Source organism: Pelophylax lessonae (assembly GCF_965119305.1).
Source record: "Pelophylax lessonae genome assembly, chromosome: 9".
In the NCBI taxonomy this organism is placed as follows: domain Eukaryota; kingdom Metazoa; phylum Chordata; class Amphibia; order Anura; family Ranidae; genus Pelophylax; species Pelophylax lessonae.
Window position 1 is genome coordinate 19,034,123 of NC_138776.1, and position 20,870 is coordinate 19,054,992.

At 45.2% G+C, this 20,870-nt stretch overlaps 1 protein-coding gene across 1 annotated transcript in view; it reads right to left on the reverse strand.

The window, feature by feature from the left end:
• Positions 1-827: 827 nt before the first annotated feature.
• SFRP5 (secreted frizzled related protein 5) overlaps positions 828-20,870 on the reverse strand; it is a 140,490-nt gene continuing 120,447 nt past the window's right edge. Inside the window, exon 3 of the mRNA XM_082267483.1 lies at positions 828-1,313. Coding sequence (XP_082123609.1) covers positions 961-1,313 — 353 coding nt within the window. The 3' untranslated portion in view covers positions 828-960. The remainder of the gene's footprint in view (positions 1,314-20,870) is intronic.

Consider the following 20,870-nt stretch of genomic DNA (forward strand, 5'->3'; position numbering starts at 1 on the left):
TTTGTAGTGGGGTTTGTGTTGAGAGAGTGAGAACTCTTTCACTTGGGACTATCGTATTTCTGAGCAGTGTCCCTCAGGAGATGTGTGGGGATGTATTGCAGATGGCTAGAAAATGGTAGAAGCGTTTCATAGACCCATGCCAGTGGGGTGGGGTTTGTTATTTTGAATACCTGCATTCTATTGTCCTATTGTTCCTGTCTGCCTTGTAAGCATATTATGGGATGTGTGTTTGTGTGGAATGGCTCGAAGAGGGAGGGGTTTTGGCAGAGTGTAGATCTCTTGTGTTTTCAATAAACAAGGCATTCTAGTTTTGACTCCCAGCCTATGTGTCATCTAGTTCTTGGGAGGGAAGGATGATATAACACTACCTGGATTGTTGCATGCTGTACCTGCCTATTTGGATTATTACCTGTTTTCCTGTCTATCAGCGGAGACCCTGTAGATTAAACTACTTTTCCGCTACAACTACTACCCTAGTGTTCTTCTTTATGGTAAGTGGAGTATGCTATGTTACTTGTTATTGTGAATACCTGCATTCCATTGTCCTATTGTTCCTGTCTGCCTTGTAAGCATATTATGGGATGTGTGTTTGTCTGGAATGGCTCGAAGAGGGAGGGGTTTTGGCAGAGTGTAGATCTCTTGTATTTTCAATAAACAAGGCATTCTAGTTTTGACTCCCAGCCTATGTGTCGTCTAGTTCTTGGGAGGGAAGGATGATATAACGCTACCTGGATTGTTGCATGCTGTACCTGCCTATTTGGATTATTACCTGTTTTCCTGTCTATCAGCGGAGACCCTGTAGATTAAACTACTTCTCCGCTACAACTACTACCCTAGTGTTCTTCTTTATGGTAAGTGGAGTATGCTATGTTACTGCTATTGCTAAGATATAAAGTCCATTTGGTAAGGCTGGGTGAGGGCTTCTTCTTCTTCTTCTCATAAGTTCTCTAGATGTTCCTCTTAGCGGAAAGATCCTAAGTGTGACCCCGCGCTGTGAGAAATGGTGTCGGAGCAGGGGTAGGTGAACATGAAGTTGACGGCATACTTCATGTCTTTGCTTTTCTTGTCCCACTTGTAGATGGCGGTCAGCAGAAGCTTATTGTCCACCTTCCGGCCCATGATAAGGAAGCTGCCGCTCAGATTGTCCAGCTGGGGACACGGGCACCCCGCCGCGTTTTTAATGTACAAAACCAGCTTGCGGAACTCTTTCCTCTTTAGCTTTCCCGCTTTTAAGACTTTCTTTTTCTTCTGAGCCGCGATGAGCTTTCGGTCTCCGTTCTCAATCTTCATCTCTTTAATTCGCATCCGTACAACTGGAAAAAAATTCAAGAAAATAAATGGTCAGTTTGGACAATGGAAAGTTTAGATGCCTACGTCACTGTGTGTTGGAGTTGCTGTCTATTGTCCTTATCAAGAAAGTAATTAATTCTGCTTCAAGACAAAAAAAAGAAACAAAGTGCTTTGTAAGCGATGTTTAACATGCCAGAACATTACATAATGGAGAGAACGGTGCTCCCCTCCCCCTCCAGAACTGTACTTTAATCATTCCTGCGCTTTACCCTATTGGCAAATTATGTTCCTTAGAAAAACAGAGAAGCAGTGTGTGTGTGTGTTTTTTTTTTATTTTAAATTGTTTAAGCATGTAACAATTAATTAAATTTCCGAAATAACAATTTGAAGACCAGGCCTTTTCTGGCACTTTTTGTTTACATGTAGCAATCTTTTTTTTTTTGCTAGAAAATGACTTAAAAACCCCAAACATTATATATATTTTTAAAGCAGAGGCCCTAGTGAATAAATTGGTGGGTTTTACAATTTTTTTATGTCACGAGGTATTTGCGCAGTGGTTTTCAAAAGCAATTTTTGGGAAAAAATACACATTTTTGAATTATAATGCACAAAAACACAATACATAACCAAATTTTTTTGTAAAATATAAATGATGATGTTACGCCGAGTAAAAAGATACCAAACATGTCAAGCTTAAAAATTGTTAAATGTTACTATCCATAGGCGATGCTTTAAAAGCCCTTACATCACTTTTATTGCTGTCACAAGGAGAGTAAACATACTTGTAACAGCAATAGGCATGTGACAGGTACTCTTTATGGAGGGATCTGGGGTCTTATACGGTTCTCTCATCCGGTTCAGCCAATAGAAGAGAAGAAAAAATTATACAACCCTATATACACAATCCTATACCTACAGTTGATTCAGAGGAAGACAAAAAAACCCCCAATAAAGCAATTTGCTCCAGCAGGGGGAAAAAAAACCCTTCCTGATCCCCCAAGAGGCAATTGGATATTCCCTGGATCAACTTTACCTACAAATATTCATATCCAATAGTTACATAATTAGTCTGAGCTTTACAACCACATTAACCCTTAGGCTCCATGTACACGGGACGTTGTAAATGGCCATTTAGGGGCAGTTGGGCGTTTTTTTCAGAAGCCCCTGAACCCATCTACATGTTATCTTATCTTCCCATGTACACAGGGTCGTTTACAGTCATTTTCAGGCAGTTGAGTTCAGGGAATGCAATTATTTGCGTTCGAACGTGTGTTTCCTGGCGTTTCAAATGCAGAAACGCTACCGAACGTGACCAAACGTGATGAACGTACGTTCAGCCACGTTATAAGGTTTTTTTTCTTCCATTCAAAATCAATGGTTCCCTATGGGAGCCTATTGATTTGAATGGAAGTCGCACTACAAGTTGGATCAGGATGATCAGAATAAGGATAAGGGTCTGGTATGGATTTTGGGGGGGACCCCACGCCGTTTTTTCGGCATGGGGCTACCCTCAAATTCCATACCAGACCCTAAGGGCCTGGTTTGGAACCTGGGGGGGGGGGGGGGCCCACACGCAGTTTTTTTCCGATTTTTGGCGTGGAGTTCCCCCTCAAGATTCTCACAGCGCAAGTCGCGCCGCAAGTCGGATCATCCTGATCCGACTTGTGGTGCGTCTTCCATTCAAATCAATAGGCTCCCATAGGGAACCCATTGATTTTGAATGGAGGCAGAAAAAACGCTGCTAAAAGCAACGTGGCCAAACGTGCAATAACGCAAATGGAAAAAGCTACTGAAAGCACGTTTAACAGCTGCTTTTTCCCGGCGTCAGAACTAGCTTTGCAGCACGTTTTTTCTAACGTCCCGTGTACATGGAGCCTTAATGTAAATCCAATGTCATTTTCTCCTCCATTTTCACAGTGATAGGGCATCGCACTGCTATGACACTTGATTAGAATTTATTTTTATTTTTTTCACCAGAGTTTAGTGTAACTTTAAGTCCTTTGGCTTCCCCTGAATACCATTTCCATGTAAGCGCTGGGCAGGGTGCTTTAGGCCCTATTTATGTTGGTGGGTCCATACTTCATAAAGTCTTGCTTTGATTGCCTGCGTGTTGAACAAGCTGATTGGGTAGTGATGACAGGTCGGTACACTTGTACCATTGTGAGCTGCCAGTTTGAAGAAGTGCAGCTGGACACACAGGAATGACAGCTCAGCTCCACAACCCTCCGTCGGCCCATTCATCCCAGTTCAGCCGATCTTCATCCATCTTGGTGGCATAGAAGAGAAGTGAATGTGTGGTCTGTGATCGGTGCACTGAGTTCTTCCCTCCTTTGCCTCCAAGCAGAGGTGTCAGCCAACATCGGAGTTTTCCAGGCCGTTATTAAAGACCACACTCTTGTCTTATTTGTTTTACAGAAGCAAAAACTCCTCTGAATGGGACTCGCATTTTAAAGCCAAATGATTTTTCCTTCTCGCGTAGTTCCAGCGTGAAGGTGGCGGCTTCCCGAGATGTACTTATGCTAAAATACATTTTATTATTTTTTTTTTTAAACCTGAGTTTGGATGTTGTTCCTTTTTTCCTCCCTCCAACCAGGAGATCTCTAAATTCTGGAAATGGCTTTGCTGACAGACCTCCCGTACTGACTGTGGCTTTGCACGTTCTTCAGGGAAGATTTTGTTGGGAGGCCGTCTGCACTTTACAAAGATGAGTGTCAGATACTGAAATGGGCTCCAAATACTCAGGAGACATACCTGCCACGTGCTTGAGCGATGGCTGAGGTCTCTCGCCTCCAGGCTGCATTCTCCGAAATATCTGAACCACCAGAGTGGTTAACCCCCCCACTTTGTGGAGGGAACAGGTACATTAAAACTAGCTTAGTGCAATCCAAACCTATGAGCCAGCAGACTTGACTTTATTTTTTTTCTGATCTGTAAATGTTTTCGAAAAACAAATCATGAGCGTTGGTGTGAATTTTGAAAAAAAAAAAAAAAAATCATAACTTAGTGCCGGTTCACACTTCCGCGTGTGCGGCGATCGCATGTAATATCGGAGCGCACTGCTCCTTCATTACATGCGATCGGATGTGCAGTGCGAATTCAGCCATACTCTTTGTATGGCTAAATCCGCACTGCACCCGCACAAAAGTCGCACATGAGGCATTTTTTCAGCCGCATCAGGATCGGATCGCACAGTGGTTCACACTTGTGCGATCCGATCCTCTGCGAACTGTCAGATCGCACTGCGATATGTGATCAATATGGGGGTGTCGTTAACATATTTCATTGACACCCCCAGCGTATCGCATATGGCAGTGTGAACTGCCAGATGTGCGTTTGCGATGCGGGAACAGGCTGCGAATTCGCAGCCTTCCCGCATCCCACAAGTGTGACCTGGCACTTACAGTATCTCACATAACTGAGTACACCCCTCACATTTTTGTAAATATTTTATTCTATCTTTTCATGTGACAACACTGAAGAAATGACACTTTGCTACAATGTAAAGTAGTGAGTGTACAGCTTGTATAACAGTGTAAATTTGCTGTCCCCTCAAAATAACTCAACACACAGCCATTAATGTCTAAACCACTGACAACAAAAGTGAGTACACCCCTAAGTGAAAATGTCCAAATTGGGCCCAAAGTGTCAATATTTTGTGTGGCAACCATTATTTTCCAACACTGCCCTAACTCTCTTTGGTATGGAGTTCACCAGAGCTTCACAGATTGCCACTGGAGTCCTCTTCCACTCCTCCATGACGACATCACAGAGCTGGTGGATGTTAGAGACCTTGCACTCCTCCACTTTCTGTTTGAGGATGCACCACAGATGCTCAATAGGGTTTAGGTCTGGAGACATGCTGGCCAGTCCATCACCTTTAACCTCAGCTTCTTTAGCAAGGCAGTGGTCGTCTTGAAGGTGTGTTTCGGGTCGTTATGTTGGAATACTGCCCTGTGGCCCAGTCTCCCAAAGGAGGGGATAATGCTCTGCTTCAGTATGTCACAGTACATGTTGGCATTCATGGTTCCCTCAATGAACTGTAGCTCCCCAATGCCGGCAGCACTCATGCAGCCCCAGACCATGACACTCCCACCACCATGCTTGACTGTAGGTAAGACACACTTGTCTTTGTGCTCCTCACCTGATTGCCACCACACACGCTTGACACCATCTGAACCAAATAAGTTTATCTTGGTTTCATCAGACCACAGGACATGGTTCCAGTAATCCATGTCCTTAGTCTGCTTGTCTTCTACAAACTGTTTGCAGGCTTTCGTGTGCATCATCTTTAGAAGGGGCTTCCTTCTGGGACGACAGCCATGCAGACCAATTTGATGCAGTGTGTGGCGTATGGTCTGAGCACTGACAGGCTGACCCCCCACCCCTTCAATCTCTGCAGCAATGCTGGCAGCACTCATATGTCTATTCCCCAAAGACAACCTCTGGATAGGACGATAAGCAGGTGCACCCAACCTCTTTGGTCAACCCTGGGGAGGTCTGCCACGAGTGAAACCTGTCCAGGTTAACTGCTGTATGGTCTTGGCCACTTTGCTGCAGCTCAGTTTCAGGGTCTTGGCCATCTTCTTATAGCCTAGGCCAGTGATGGCGAACCTTGGCACCTCAGATGTTTTGGAACTACATTTCCCATGATGCTCAACTACACGGAAGAGTGCATGAGCATCATGGGAAATGTAGTTTCAAAACATCTGGAGTGCCAAGGTTCGCCATCACTGGCCTAGGCAATATTTATATAGAGCAACAATTCTTTTTTTAAGATCCTCAGAGAGTTCTTTGCCATGAGGTACCATGTTGAACTTCCAGTGACCAGTATGAGAGAGTGAGAGCGAGAATACCAGGGAAAATGGCTAATTGGGCCCAATTTGGACATTTTCACTTAGGGGTGTACTCACTTTTGTTGCAAGTGGTTTAGACATTAATGGCTGTGTGTTGAGTTATTTTGAGAAGACAGCAAATTTACACTGTTATACAAGCTGTACACTCACTACTTTACATTGTACCAATTGTTACATTGTTACATTGTAGCAAAGTTTCTTCAGTGTTGTCACATAAAAAGATAGAATACAATTTTTACAAAAATGTAAGGGAGTGTACTCACTTTTGTGAGATACTGTAGATTAAAATGAATCAGATTATATCACACACCACAGAATGGGTGTCTTAAAATTGCAACAGAGTGGACAGTGAACTCCTAAACCTTGTGGACAGCCTTCCTAGAAGAGTTAAAGCAGTTATAGCTGAAAAGGGTGGGCCAACTCAATATTGAACCCTACGGACTACGACTGGGATGCCATTAAAGTTCATGTGCGTGTAAAGGCAGGCGTCCCAATACTTTTGGTTATATATTGCACAATAGTAGATAGATTGAGGGCAGGTATGCCTGGAGGGAATCCACGCCTCCTTAAAGTTACAGGACACACTGGATGCCCAGCAATAGCATAATGGCAGCGAATAGTGATGGGCTGAACACCCCCTTGTTCGGTTCGCACCAGAACATCCCTAACAGGGGAAATGTCCTAGCGAACAATCAAACCCTATTAAAGTCTATGGGACATGAACATGAAAAATCTAAAGTCCTAATTTTAAAGGCTTTATAAGCAAGTTATTGCCATAAAAATGTATAGGGACCCGGGTACTGCCCTGGGGGACATGCATCAATGCAAAAAAATGTTTTTAAAATGATTGTTTTTAAAGGAGCAGTGATTTTAATGATGCTTAAAGTGAAAAAATAAAAATTAAAAATTCCTTTTAATATCGTGCCTGGGGGGGGGGGGGTCCCCTCAATGTACTCGTAAAGTGGCGCATCTGTACGATCTATGTAGCCTGTTGCAGCAATACTGACATTTTCATTTCATTTCATTTCATGTATTGTCGGCTCTCGGCAATACAGATAAAGAAAATTAAGAAAAATGGCATAGGTCCGCCCCCCCCCCCCCCGTCCATACAAGGCCCTTTCAGCCCCTGGAAGTAGGACAGGCCAATAGCTCGATTGCATATTGAGCAAGTTTTTGCCAGTGGTTCAACTTCAAGACCCAGTAACCCAGTTGGAAAGGTCTCCAAGTCTGCTCTTGTCCCTAGATAATCATGCACCATATGCTGCAGACGCTGCAGATGGTTGCCTAAACAGCCTTGGGCGCTGAGGACTAAAGAATTTTTTAAAGGCATTGGTCAGCCGGCCGCCTTCTCCACCGCTCCTCCTTTGACCGAACGACGCCTCAGAAACATGTTGTCTAAAATGATAACCTCCCAGTGTCTGGAAAGATGTTACACAAATTTTTCTTCAAGGCGTCCTCAAGAGGTTTCATCCTCTGCTCCCTCTGCGAAGGCAGGATGAGCTCTGCAACTTTACCCTTGTAACGTGGATCAAGAAGGGTTGCCATCCAGTAATGAGCCCTCTCCTTGATACCACAAATCAACCTCCTCTGAGCCTGTCCCCTAGACATACCAACTGAAGCACTGCATGACATATTTTAGCCTGACTGCTTGCGTAGACCCTTGTACGCTTAGGGAGCACTGCTGGTTCAGAGGACAATTCAGCAGAAGAGGCCATAGAGGAAGAAGAAGAGGAGGGGGTGGAGCAGACAGATGTGGCAGAATCACCACCAATGTTTTGGAGGCGTGGTGGCGGAACAAGCTCCAGCACTGAACCCTGTCCTGCATCCTTCCCAGTTGCCAGAAGAGTTACCCAGTGCGCTGTGAAGGAAATGTAACGTCCCTGACCATGCCTGCTGGACCATGAGTCAGCAGTAATGTGAATCTTCCTGCTGACCACTCTGTCTAACGAGGCCACAACATTGCCTTCCAAATGATGGTACAGAGCTGGAATGGCCTTATGTGAAAATAAATGTATTTTTGGAACCTTCCACTGGGGTACAGCACATTCCGCAAAGTCACAAAAGGGGGCAGAATCTACCAAATTAAAAAGCAGCAGTTGTAGTGCTAGCAATTTGGCCAAGCTAGCATTTAGACACTGAGCATGTGGATGGCTGGGACAGTATTTTTTTATGTTTACGGTTCAGCAACGGGGGTAGCGAAATTTGCCTGCTGGTCAAATCAACAGGTGGTGTACTGCTAGCAGATTGGGTGCAAGTACCTGTGGCACCCATTGCTATACCATCATTCTTCTCAATGCAGGTTTTTGAGAGGACTTGAGGTATAGTAGGGGTAGAGATCCCAGATGAGAAACAAGAATAAGTCTGCATTTTATTATGATGTGGGTCTTTCAGGTGCTGTTGCCAACGGACTGCATAGCAGGTCGTCATATGTCTTGTCAAGCATGTGGAGCCCAAGCGGCTGGTGTTCTGCCCACGCTTGATCCACTTTAGACAGAGATGGCAAACAGCAATGCTGCAGTCTGCTGCACGTGTTGAAAAAAGCCCACACCAATGAACTTTTGGAAGTCAGCGGGGAGTTAGTAGCGCCCTTCACCTGTGGAGCTCTGTGGTGTGATGCAATAGGCTGCCCTTAAACCAGCACCTGGAGGACATCCTGCCTCATTGGAGTTGTGCCGCCTCCTCCTCACTTTCCTCCTCTATTCTCTCAGGCACCCAATTACGATCAAAGAGAGGGGGTGCAGCGCTAAAATTGATTAACTAAAAACCAAAGTCCATAATGAAGGAACCATGTGAAAGTAGGTGGAAGCAGATCTGAGATTCAGTGGAAAAGCCTTCACCAGCACCCAATCACACCGCTGCTTACCAAAGGATATAGACCCCCATTACAGAGATCCATATAAGCATGATGAATATAATCCTCTGTCACAAAAGGAAGATCCCGGAGAGATATTAAATATTCCACTTTAAGTGGGTCCACTTGCAGATCACAAAGGCACGATTCCACCGTTATATATATATGTGGAAATAAACAAATGGCTCCTCATAGTGTAAACGTATGTATAGGTTTATTGGAAAAAATATAAACCACTTACAGTTAAAAAATGCTGAACCACACTGGAAATCCACATACGACACTATTAGCGAGGGTTGATCCACTATGCGGCGTTTGAACACAGAGAAAGGACCGCCAACTCCCAGCGAGCATTGGCTAGAGGAGCATCTCGAGTTTATCCTAACTCCCTACCGGTTTCGTCATGAAATTACGTCGTCAGGGGCAATTGCGCCGTGCATTATGGGGCACACATCGGCGGGCAAACTTCCCGCCGAGCGCCACATTTGATCGTGTGTTCGGCGAACACGCGAACACCTAATTTTTTCGAGTCAAACTTACATTCGACTTGAACGTTCAGCCCATCCCTAGCAGCGAAGATATCCAGTGCATCCCCTAACCAATTACAGTACAAACAATAGGCAACCACCTCACCCTTTAACTGGCCTATGCAGCAAGGAGCACATGGAAGGGTGATGCATGTCCAAAAACAACAAACAAAAATTCCCAGCTCACTTACCAGCCAGCCTGCAACAATTTTTAGACTTCCAATACTATTGGCTGTTGGGTATTTGGTTTTAAAAATCTCCCCAAGAAGAGAAAATTATATTCATATCAGATTGATATGGAGATGTTGATGCTTCTTCTCACCCTCTTGCACCCTTGAAATGCGTTGGATACTTCTTGAATTGTCCTCCTGCTTTTTATCTGAATGCAGTTGTGTCTGGACCTCTAAGCAGTGGTGTGGCACTTCAAGTTTCCCTTTTTGTTACATTAAACTACAAGCCAAGGGGACTGTGGAGATCCTCCGGGGTGTAGAAGCCACCTGCCCAGGAACCAGATCATTTACATAAACCAGTGCCATCTTAAGAGCATTAAAGGGCCCCGGGCAGTGCAGGGCACAGGGGCCCCGCCTACACAGACACCCACGAGACTAAAAATGCAAATTATTGATAAGGCAATATTTATTGGTACAGCAGTGCCAGGCTAATGACAGCTTCCAAGTTCGGCGGTTGGGTCCGGTGAACACACACACGGACGGGAGTCAGACCCGACTGTCCTGTGTGTGCCTGTTCCCGTGTAGGCGGACAGGCAATAACGCAGTTGTAGGCTCCCCCTCCACGGCCCAAGTGGCCTGACAGCAGCGCAGGGCCAACAGGTGCTTGCCACCTGCTAAGTTCAGCGGCGGGATGCACATGGGAATCGGGACTTAATAAACAAGCAAAAAATTGGGGGAGCAAACCCTGAACATGTATATCTAAAGCCGGTGCAGCTATGAACCAAGCGACATGTATATTAAAAAAGAATAGCGCACACATGCAAAAGAAATGACTATCAAATAGGGACTTAATGCTTGGCTGGCCCGGGGTCACGGGGCAGGTGGGGCCCCCCAGGCAAGTGGGGCCCCCGGGCAACTGCCCAGCATGCCCATTTGGTAAGATGGCCCTGACATAAACATCAGTACTTTAGGATAGCAATACCAGTAAGATAACTCTACAGATCCAGCACTATTTTTCCATTTTCCTCAACAGTGCAGAGTAAGGTGTGGTCAGTAATAAGCTGCAGAGGGACCATGGGCAATGCTGGTGACTAGTCCTTTGCCTTCTACTTGCCTTTTTTTGGGCACAGCTTCCTTAATATGTGTCCTCTTTAACAAGCATCACAGGGGGTGCAATGACTTAGAGGTTAGGGCTTCTGCCTTTCAGCACTGGGGTTCCCATTTCCAGTCCCATGTTCTCCATGTGCTTGTGGGATTTTTCTCTGGGAACCTCTGGTTTCTTTCCAAAGACAGGCCTCTATTTCAAAATGGTCCTAGCATGTATGTGAGATAGGAGCTTTAGATTGCAAGCTTCGTGGGAAGCAAGGACTGATGTGACTGTACAGTATCTAAAGTGTTGAGCAACTTGCTGTTGCTTATATACAGTAAATATATGGAATAAATAAATGGCTTAGTTTATGACCACTCAAATTTGGTAAAACCTCCATGAACGATGAATTCCTTTGCATGATTTCTGCTCTGAACTTGGCTTCCTTATGTTTTTGGTTTAGAGATTTCTTTGGTGTCCATATGTGGCTGAGGTCAGATTCTGGGAAGAACAATTACTGTACGTCAGCATTTTCCATTACTGAACCTGCAGTGAGTGATTTTGTCATGTAGCTTATTTGATTAGGTATGTGAAGTATTGATTTCATGCCTCGTTGTTGATCTCTTCCTGCCTCACTCAGCACCCAATGTAACACATCGAGCTGTTGATTCCCAGATAAGAAGCTACAAGTTGGGGAAGTGGAACTCAGATTCCACATTGTCCCGCCATTATTTCCCATTATCTCCACATTGTCCCATCATTACTTCCCATTATCTCCACATTGTTCTGTCATTACTTCCCATCATCAGCATTCTTTGCAGTGAAGTAGGATTGATAAGCTGCATTGTGATAACTAGATCAGAATGACTGAAAAGAACATGTCAGTCCTCAGTGACAAGAGCTTCAAAGGTAAGCTGGAGAAGGATATCGGGGTTTTTACAGATAAGCAATTTGTACAACATGCTTTGAAGAACATGAAATAGACCAGGCTACTCTTCATTGCTGCTAGAAAGATTGGACGCTTTTTCCAATAGAACTTTCTATAGACAAGCGTTTTCATATTTTTTTGTCCCTATGGAAGGGGGCATTGCATACAACTGTGCCTGGTTGGGAAGGGGAGCCCAGGGCCACGCCAGCCTGGAACATGGAGGTGCTTGCAAGCTGGCCAGCTAAAAGGGGGGGGGGGGGTAGAACTGGCCCTCCTGTACTGGGCCGTGACCCCATAGGTCCAGTAGAATGGCTCAGGGGCAGAGAGTGGAATTTTTATTTTCCATGGGGCACAGGAAGAGTATTACCAATAGCTCCCAGCATTTATAGTAAAGTTCCCTGGGCCCTATTAGTTCATAAGGTGAGCCTGGGCCAGAGAGGGGGCTTCTTTTTCTTTTACAATGTTTTTTTGAAAGAAGGTTTTTAACCACTTAAGCCCCGGAAGATTTTACCCCCTTCCTGACCAGGGTTTTTTTTGTGATTCGGCACTGCGTGACTTTAATGGACAATTGCGCGGTCGTGTGACGCTGTACCTAAACTAATTTGACATCCTTTTTTTCCCACAAACAGAGCTTTCTTTTGGTGGTATTTGATCACCTGTGCGAATTTTACTTTTTGCGCTATAAACAAAAAAAGAGTGTCAATTTTGCAAAAATAACAATATTTTTCAAATTTTTTTATATGAAATTCCCCCCCAAAAAAATGTAAAAATCTAAATTTTTTAACATTTTAGGCCAATTTGTTTTATGCTACATATGTTTGGTAAAAAAAATCGCAAAAAGCGTATTTTGATTGGTTTGCGCAAAAGTTATCACGTTTACTAACAAAGGGAAAGATTTTTGTCATTTTTGGTGGGTTTTTTTAACGCGTAATGGCGGCGATCTGCAATTTTTTTTGCGGTACTGCGACATTGCAGCGGACAGATCGGACCCTGGACTGACATTTTTGACACTTTTGGGGTTACCAGTGACATTACTACAGTAATCAGTGCTATATATATGCACTGTTACTGTAAAATGACACTGGCAGGGAAGGGGTTAACTTTATTGGGGAAGGAGGGGTTAAGTGTGTCCCTAGGGGCGTGCTTCTAACTGTGATTGGACATGGCTACTGGTGTAGGAACAGTGATCAACGGTCCTACATAGTAGAACCGTATGATGACTATTCATACACAGGGCAGAATGACAGGCGGCTTGTTTACATTAGCCGCCTGCCTTTCTCCCTCTCCACCGACGATCGCTGAGTGACCGGCGGACATCGGGTCCGCCGGTCACACGCACGGACTTCCGAGGGAACGAGCTGGGGCGGGCGCGTGCCTCGGCGGGCGCGCGCTCGCCGCTATTGGCTCACAAACTAGTGACAGACAAGTGACGTACCGGTACGTCACTTTGCCTGGCCGGGGCTGACCGCCGCAGTATATGTACTTGCGGTGGTCGGCAACCGGTTAAACAAGAAAAACTTTTCTGTTCCAATCATTTTTATTGGAAAAAAAAAGGTTTTTAAGCAAACAATGAGGTGTGAAATAGTACGAAAACAGATTACTCAATGGTTTTACACTGGAAATTGCCACAATTTACTTATTCTGGTTACAATATACCAATACCATATCATAGTAAGTGTACATAACCATCTCGCCCGAGGGAGTTGGATGGTGGGATATGAGCACAAAGCGCAACAGTCAAGATCATTATCAAATTCGTATTTGGTTCCAAGGCAGGAGAAAAAAAAAAGGGGGGGGGGCAGGGGCTGACTAGCAACTTTCGGCCCAGGGGGCAGGTACAAACCAGAGGCCCATGGTGCCTCTTCCTACTCTTCCTCTTCCTGGCCTCCTCCTGACCCCCATTCCAGGCTGTAGCTCCACTCCAGGTACTCTCTACTCACTGGCCGAATCCAGGTTCCTGGATTTCCACGAAAGTGGAGCTGGGACAACTCGGCCAGGGCTGGCCAGGGGAGGAGAGTCTCCAGAGGGGCATAGAACCGTCCTCCTCAGCTCAGACACAGTTTACACCATCCATGTTAGGGGGATAGGCTTGCGCTCTGTCTTTGTCTTCATCTCACACTCAGTAGGTCAGCAGTGGGGACTTTGTACTTCTCTTCATCAGGAATCCTTTAGGCATGCCTGTGGCAGAAGCAGTATAGCCTTTCTAGGGGGCATCAGAGCGACCCGAGAGGGGGGGGGGCAAATGCCCAGTCCTCTGGCCCAGTCCTCCCCAGGAGAGGGAAGTCCAGTAAGATAAATTCTGCATACTTGAACCAAATTTGCCTACACTCATCCAAAGAACACCACATTTCCCAGTATGGATTAGGCTAAGGGCAGGCTTGAAGCCCAGTCTTAAACGTATAGTAATTAAAAAAAAAAATCAGGTCAAAATTAGAATTTATGGGAGAGGTAAAAGGAAGAACAAGAAAACCATTTCACTAATAAATGAGTCATGAATGCAAAATAGGAATAGACCAGACCATCTGCATCACAGTAAACATGCATTTCGTAGACAGTGAACATATAGCAATGTCAGAGGTAGAGAACCGATACAACACTTCACTCCACTTGGGAGGTAAGAAAAGGTTCAACTTTTAACAGTTAAATACATAGCAAGTATATGTTTCAAGAACACAAAGGGTTATGAGGACAGGGGTTGGCAAGGTGGGCCTGAGACTCTAGTTTCCTGGTGTCTCTGAAGGTCAGCAGAGGACAGAGCAGGCTATAAGGGTGCAATAATGTGCCTCTCTAAAGGGTCTGCCTGCCCCCCCCCCCCACATCAGCACACAGCCTGGCTGTGGCTCTCCTCTTTCTGTCTCCCGGTTCTTCTCTTAGGCTCTCGTTTAACTTGGTTAGGGGTGGGGCTTCAGTTTCCAGTCACTATTCTTTCTTTCTCTTACCTCTCCTCCCCTTCCCTTCTTCTCCCCCCCCCCCCAGCTGCCTCTCAGTCTGTATAGTAAGTAACAGCAGCATGGCTGCAAAGAGTACCTTGAGTTGTGTGGCACCAGCTGCTGTGCCTGCGCTGCAGATAGGTACTCAGGGAGGTTTGGACTAGAGATCGACCGATTATTGGCAATATATTGAGGGCCGATCTGCACTTTCCCTGATATATCGGAATTGACCACCAAGGTTACCGATATTGCCGATATTTCGGGAAAGTGCTTGTACCGGAGTGATGCCTGCAGCTAGAGGCATCACCCCGGTACCGGCGTCCATAGCCGACGGTCGGCTGTCTTGTAATGACAACCGATGTGGCTGAGAAGCCACTTGGTTGTCATTACAAGGAGCGGGAGGGGACTTCCCCCCCGCCTTTCACGGCTCGCCCGGGTCTCCCGTCCCACCGGAGACCCGGTCAACTATCCTGCATGGCCCCTGAAGAGAAGACCCGATTAAAGCCGGGTCTCCATGTAAAAACTCCATGTAAAGTGATGCCAAATTCAAAAAACTTACAGCATTCCAAACAGCCAACCTTGGTGTTTTGAATGCTTTTAAGTGCAGAGGAGGGGGTTTGGGGTCTTTTAGACCCCCAGATCCCTCCATAAGAGTACCTTTTTTTAATGTACGAAAATATCGGCCAATATCAGCCGATACCGATATGCGATGACAAAATATCGGTATCGCCAATAAAAAAACTATATCGGTCGATCACTAGTTTGGACCCCAATATCCCCCCCTTATCTATGCCCCTGGAGGAGATCAACAGCACTAAGATGGGGAAAAAAGATTAAAAAATTGTAAAAATCTGTATTCTATGATAAAAAAAAAAGGTGGTTGTTTGATACACAATGCTTTAGCAAACTAAATAACGTCCAGTTGGTATTTCATCTACTTTAACAGATAAACAATAAGAAGCAGCAGAAGATCTTTGTGTTTCATGGCTGAAAAAGCTTTTATGTAATTCTGATCGCGTTTAATGAATAACACCAAAAACAAAACACAGACCCTGCAAATCCACATCATTCATGTCTACGGTGAAGGGAACAAACACTTTTCATGACATTGCCAAGATCATTATAGTGTTTATTTGTTTAGCTTTCCATCATGAAACCTTCTTGTTAGACTCCCTGCTGAGATACGACAAGCAGACAAGTACAACGACGCTCCTTACTTACTCTCCCGCCGTGACAAATTTCTCTCTTCACAATGCTAAATAGATCTATAGGTAAGGCTGCATCATGTGGAAAGGATTGATGCGTTACCCGCTAATTAATGAACAACTTCCCCAGCACCGTCTATTATACGCTATCTGTTTCCTGTGATTTTCCAGGGAAACTGCGAGGAACACAAGCCGCCTCTCTTACACTGTTTTCCTTCAGGTTTCTTTTTAGTTTTATGAAGTTTCACAGTTTGGATAGAGAGAAAAGTATACGCCAACAGGTTATGGTGAGTTGGGCCAAAAGGAACCAAAAAGCCTCCACTGAACCTGTGCAAAACAAGCAGAGCCTTCATAATACAATATCTACATGTCTCACCTCCATCACAAATCCCAAAAAGGAGGGTTTTATTCCACATTCTTTCCTTTCTTACATAGTTACATAGTTTGTGAGGTTGAAAAAAGACATCAGTCCATCCAGTTTAACGTATGATGTGTGTGTGTGTGTTTGCTGTTAACCGTACATTGTATACCCCTGTATGTTGTACATTGTATACCCCTGTATGTTGTACATTGTATACCCCTGTATGTTGTGGTCTTTAAGGTGCCCATCTAATAGTTTTTTGAAACTATCAATGCTCCCTGCTGATACCACTGCTTGTGGAAGAGAATTCCACATCCTTACTGCTCTGACAGTGAAGAACCCCCTACGTATTTTAAGGTTAAACCATTTTTTCCTCTAGTTTTAGTGAGTGACCACGTGTCTTCTTCTATTCCCTTTCTCTAGTGCTTGTAGTCTTTCCTCATAGCCGATGCCCTCCATTCCCCTAATTATTTTTGTTGCCCTTCTCTGGACTCTCTCCAGTTCCAGCACATCCTTCCTGAGGACCGGTGCCCAGAACTGGACAGCATACTCCAGATGTGGCTGGACCAGTATCTTGTAGAGTGGTAGAATAATTTATTTATTTCTGGAGTGAATCCCCTTTTTTATACATCCCAGTATTCTGTAGGCTTTGCTTACAGCAGCTTGGCATTGCATGCCACTGCCAAGCCTGTTGTCCACCAGAACCCCCAGGTCCTTTTCCATCTTAGATTCACCCAGAGGTTTCCCCCCTAGTGAGTAGCTTTGTGCCCCTCACTTCATCATAACTTCCAATCTATGTATCACTTCCATTATAAATTCCAATCCATGACTCACTTCCATCATAAATCCCAATCTATGTCTCACTTCCATCATAAATCCCAATCTTTGTCTCACTTCAATCATAATCCCAATCTTTGACTCACCTCCATCATAAATCCCAGTCTCTGCCTCACTTCCATTATAAATCTCAATCTGTGCCTCACTTTCTTCATAAATCCCAATCTATGTCCCGCTTCCATCATAAATAGGACAAAAAAGTACCGTGATTAGTTGGCCAACACCCCTAAATCGAGCAAAAAGGGAAAAAAGATGGGGCTTTTGGGTAGGCCAATATGAAAGGGAAGATCACAATTATGACACAATGTGTTTTTTCATAAAAGAAACATATTTATTAATCAAAAAATGGTAAAATTACAAAATTTCCATTATAAATACATATATCTGCCTCACTTCCATCATAAATCCCAATCCATGCCTCTCTTTTATCATACATTCTAATCCATACCTCTTTTCCATCATAAATCCCAATCTATGCCTCTTTTCCATCATAAATCCAAAAGCTTGTCTCACTTCCAACATAAATCCCAATCTATGTCTCACTTCCATCATAAATCCCAATCCATGCCTTCCTTCCATCAAAAATCCCAGTCTTTGTCAGACTTCTATCATAAATCCCAATTCATGTCTCACTTCCATCCTAAATCCCAATCTATGTTTCGATTCCATCCTAAATCCCAACCCATGTGTCACTTCCATCATGAATCCAAATCAATGTACATCTTTTAGCTGTTACATGAAGATAAACTACAAGCTGGAGTGCAAATAGAGACATGAAGTTCAAAGAAGACAGAATGTAGGTAGGAGTGCAAAGAGTGAACAGAACAGGATACAGTTAGAGGGAAACTAGGTAGGGAGCAGGCTGGGACACACGTTAAGAAAGGCAGGAAACCATGTGGGACACACTGGAGGGCAAGAAAAAAGCCAGGACACACAGGAAGCAAGGCAGAAAAAAGCTGGGACACACTGGGAGCAAGGCAGATAAAAGCTGGGACACAGTGGGAGCAAGGCAGGAAACCAGCTTGGACACACTGGCAGCATAACAGGAAACAAGCTTGGACACACTGGGGCAAAAGCAGGAAACAAGCTGGGATGCACTGAGAGCAAGGCAGGAAACACACTGGGATGCACTTGGAGCAAGGCAGGAAACAAGCTGTGACGCACTTGCAGCAAGGCAGGAAACAAGCTGGGACACACTAGGAGCATATCAAGAAACAAGCTGGGACACACTGGGTCAAGGCAGGAACAAATTTGGGACACACACACTGGGAGCATAACAGTAAACAATCTGGGACACACCTGGAGCATACCAGGAAACAGGCTTGGAAACTGGGAGTAAGGCCCAAAACAAGCTGAGACACATTGGGAGCAAGGCAGGAAACAAGCTGGGACACACTGGGAGCAATGCACAAAACAAGCTGGGACACACTGGGAACAAGGTAGGAAACAAGCTGGGACACACTGGGAGCAAGGCAGGAAACAAACTGGGACACACTTGAGGCAAGGCAGGAAACAAGCTGGGACACACTGCGTGGTAAAGCAGAAAAAAGGCTGGGACACACTGGGTGCAAGGCGGGAAACAACCTGGAAAACACTGGGAGCACAACAGGAAATAAGCTGAGATGTACTGGGAGCAAGGCAGGAAACAAGCTGGGACACACTGGGAGCAAGGTAGCAAACAAGCTGAGACACACTGGGAGCAAGGCAGGAAACTAGCTGGGACACACTGGGAGCAAGGCAGGAAACGATCTTGGACATACTGGGAGCACGGCAGGAAGCAAGCTGGGACATACTGGGAGCAAGGCAGGAAACAAGCTGGAACATACTGGGAGCATAACAGGAAGGAAACTGGGATACACTGTGAGGCAAGGCAGGAAACAAGCTGGGACACACTGAGAGCAAAGCAGCAAACAAGCTGAGACGCACTGGGAGCACGGCAGGAAACAAGCTGAGACACACTGGGAGCAAGGCAGGAAACTAGCTGGGACATACTGGGAGCAAGGCAGGAAATTATCTTGGACATACTGGGAGCAAGGCAGGAAACAAGCTGAGACACACTGGGAGCAAGGCAGGAAATTATCTTGGACATACTGGGAGCAAGTCAGGAAATAAGCTGGGACACTGGGAGCATAACGGGAAACAAGCTGGAAAACTGGGAGTAGGGCACAAAACAAGCTAAAACACATGGGAGCAAGGTAGCAAACAAACTGGGACATACTGGGAGCAAAGAAGGAAACAAGCTGGGCGATACTGGGAGCAAGGCAGGAAACATGCTGGGACATACTGGGAGCAAGACAGAAAACAAGCTGGGGCACACTGGAAGCAAGGCAGGAAACAAGCTGGGTAACACTGGGAGTAAGACTGCAAGAAACAGGAATGCTGGGGGGGGGGGGGTGTGTGTAATAAGTGGCACAAAAAAATACATTAAGAGAATGCGGGGGGGGGGGGGGGGGTTGGTATCTGGCTGCTAGAATATGGACATATTGCTTTAACCCTGAGCAGTCCGGATGCTAGCCTTTTAAAACAGCACCCCCTCTGGAATTGGCTGCGCTCAAATGCAAAGACCTGGCATTGGAGGCTGGAACAGGTGAGTGTGACAGTAGAGAATAAACTTGCTGCCTATCTGTGATCAGCACTATCCTGAAAAGGAGCAGGTGTGATTACACCGGGAAAAAAAAAAAAGCGTCTGAAAGTAAACATTGTATGAAAATCACCAATATCTGCATTGTAGAAATAAAAATAACAGCAGAAAAAATGTGTCCCCTTCCTTCATTTATAGAAGAAGAATGCAATGGGTGTCACGTGGAGTCTCCAGCACAGAACAGCCCACAATCGTTCCATTCTGCTGTCAGGTCTAATGTTCAGTCACCAGGAATTCCCCTCTCGGCAAATGTCAGGAATCTTTTGGGGTTGTTTGGAGTATTATCCACCATACATTGCAGCTCTGATATCCACAAGTCCCGTCCCATCACTATTAACTTTTCACTTTACCGTATGGGGATGACATTCTTTACCACATCCCTTTAGGGAACCCGGTTAGAAATCCACCATGGCAGAAGGAACTTTGTGGGGACTTTGAGGTACTAAGATGTGTCCATACATGTTATCTTTATTCTTTATTTCATGTAAAAACTCATTCATTCTCACTCATTAAAAACAATAGGTACAATATTCATGTATTTCCGAAGCACACTAAATTGTCAAAAGTATTGGGACGCCTGCCTTTACACACACATGAACTTTAATGACATCCCAGTCTTAGTCCGTAGGGTTCAATATTGAGTTGACCCACCCTTTGCAGCTATAACAGCTTCAACTCTTCTAGGAAGGCTGTCCACAAGCTTTAGGGGTGTGTCTATGGGAATGTTTGACCATTCTTCTAGAAGTGCATTTTTGAGGTCAGGCACTGATGTGGACAAGAAGGTCTGGCTCGCAGTCTCCGCTTTAATTCATCACAAAGGTGTTCCATTGGGTTGAGGTCAGAACTCTGTGCAGGCCAGTCAAGTTCCTCCACCCCAAACTTGCTCATCCATGTCTTTATGGACCTCGCTTTGTGCACTGGTCCAAATCATTTGGTGGAGGAGGGATTATGGTGTGAGGTTTGTTTTCAGGGGTTGGACTTGGCCCCTTAGTGGGAACTCTTATGGCGTCAGCATAACATGACATTTTGGACACTATCTTCCAACCTTGCAGACCGGCGTTCTCTCTTCAAGGGAGCGATCGCGGTTGCCCGGAGGAAATTGTGGCCGCAGAACCCCCTGGATCGGCTTCCCTGCAGGCAAGTGGGCATGCTCACTTGCCCCCAGGAGCGCTCCCACCATACAGGTATGG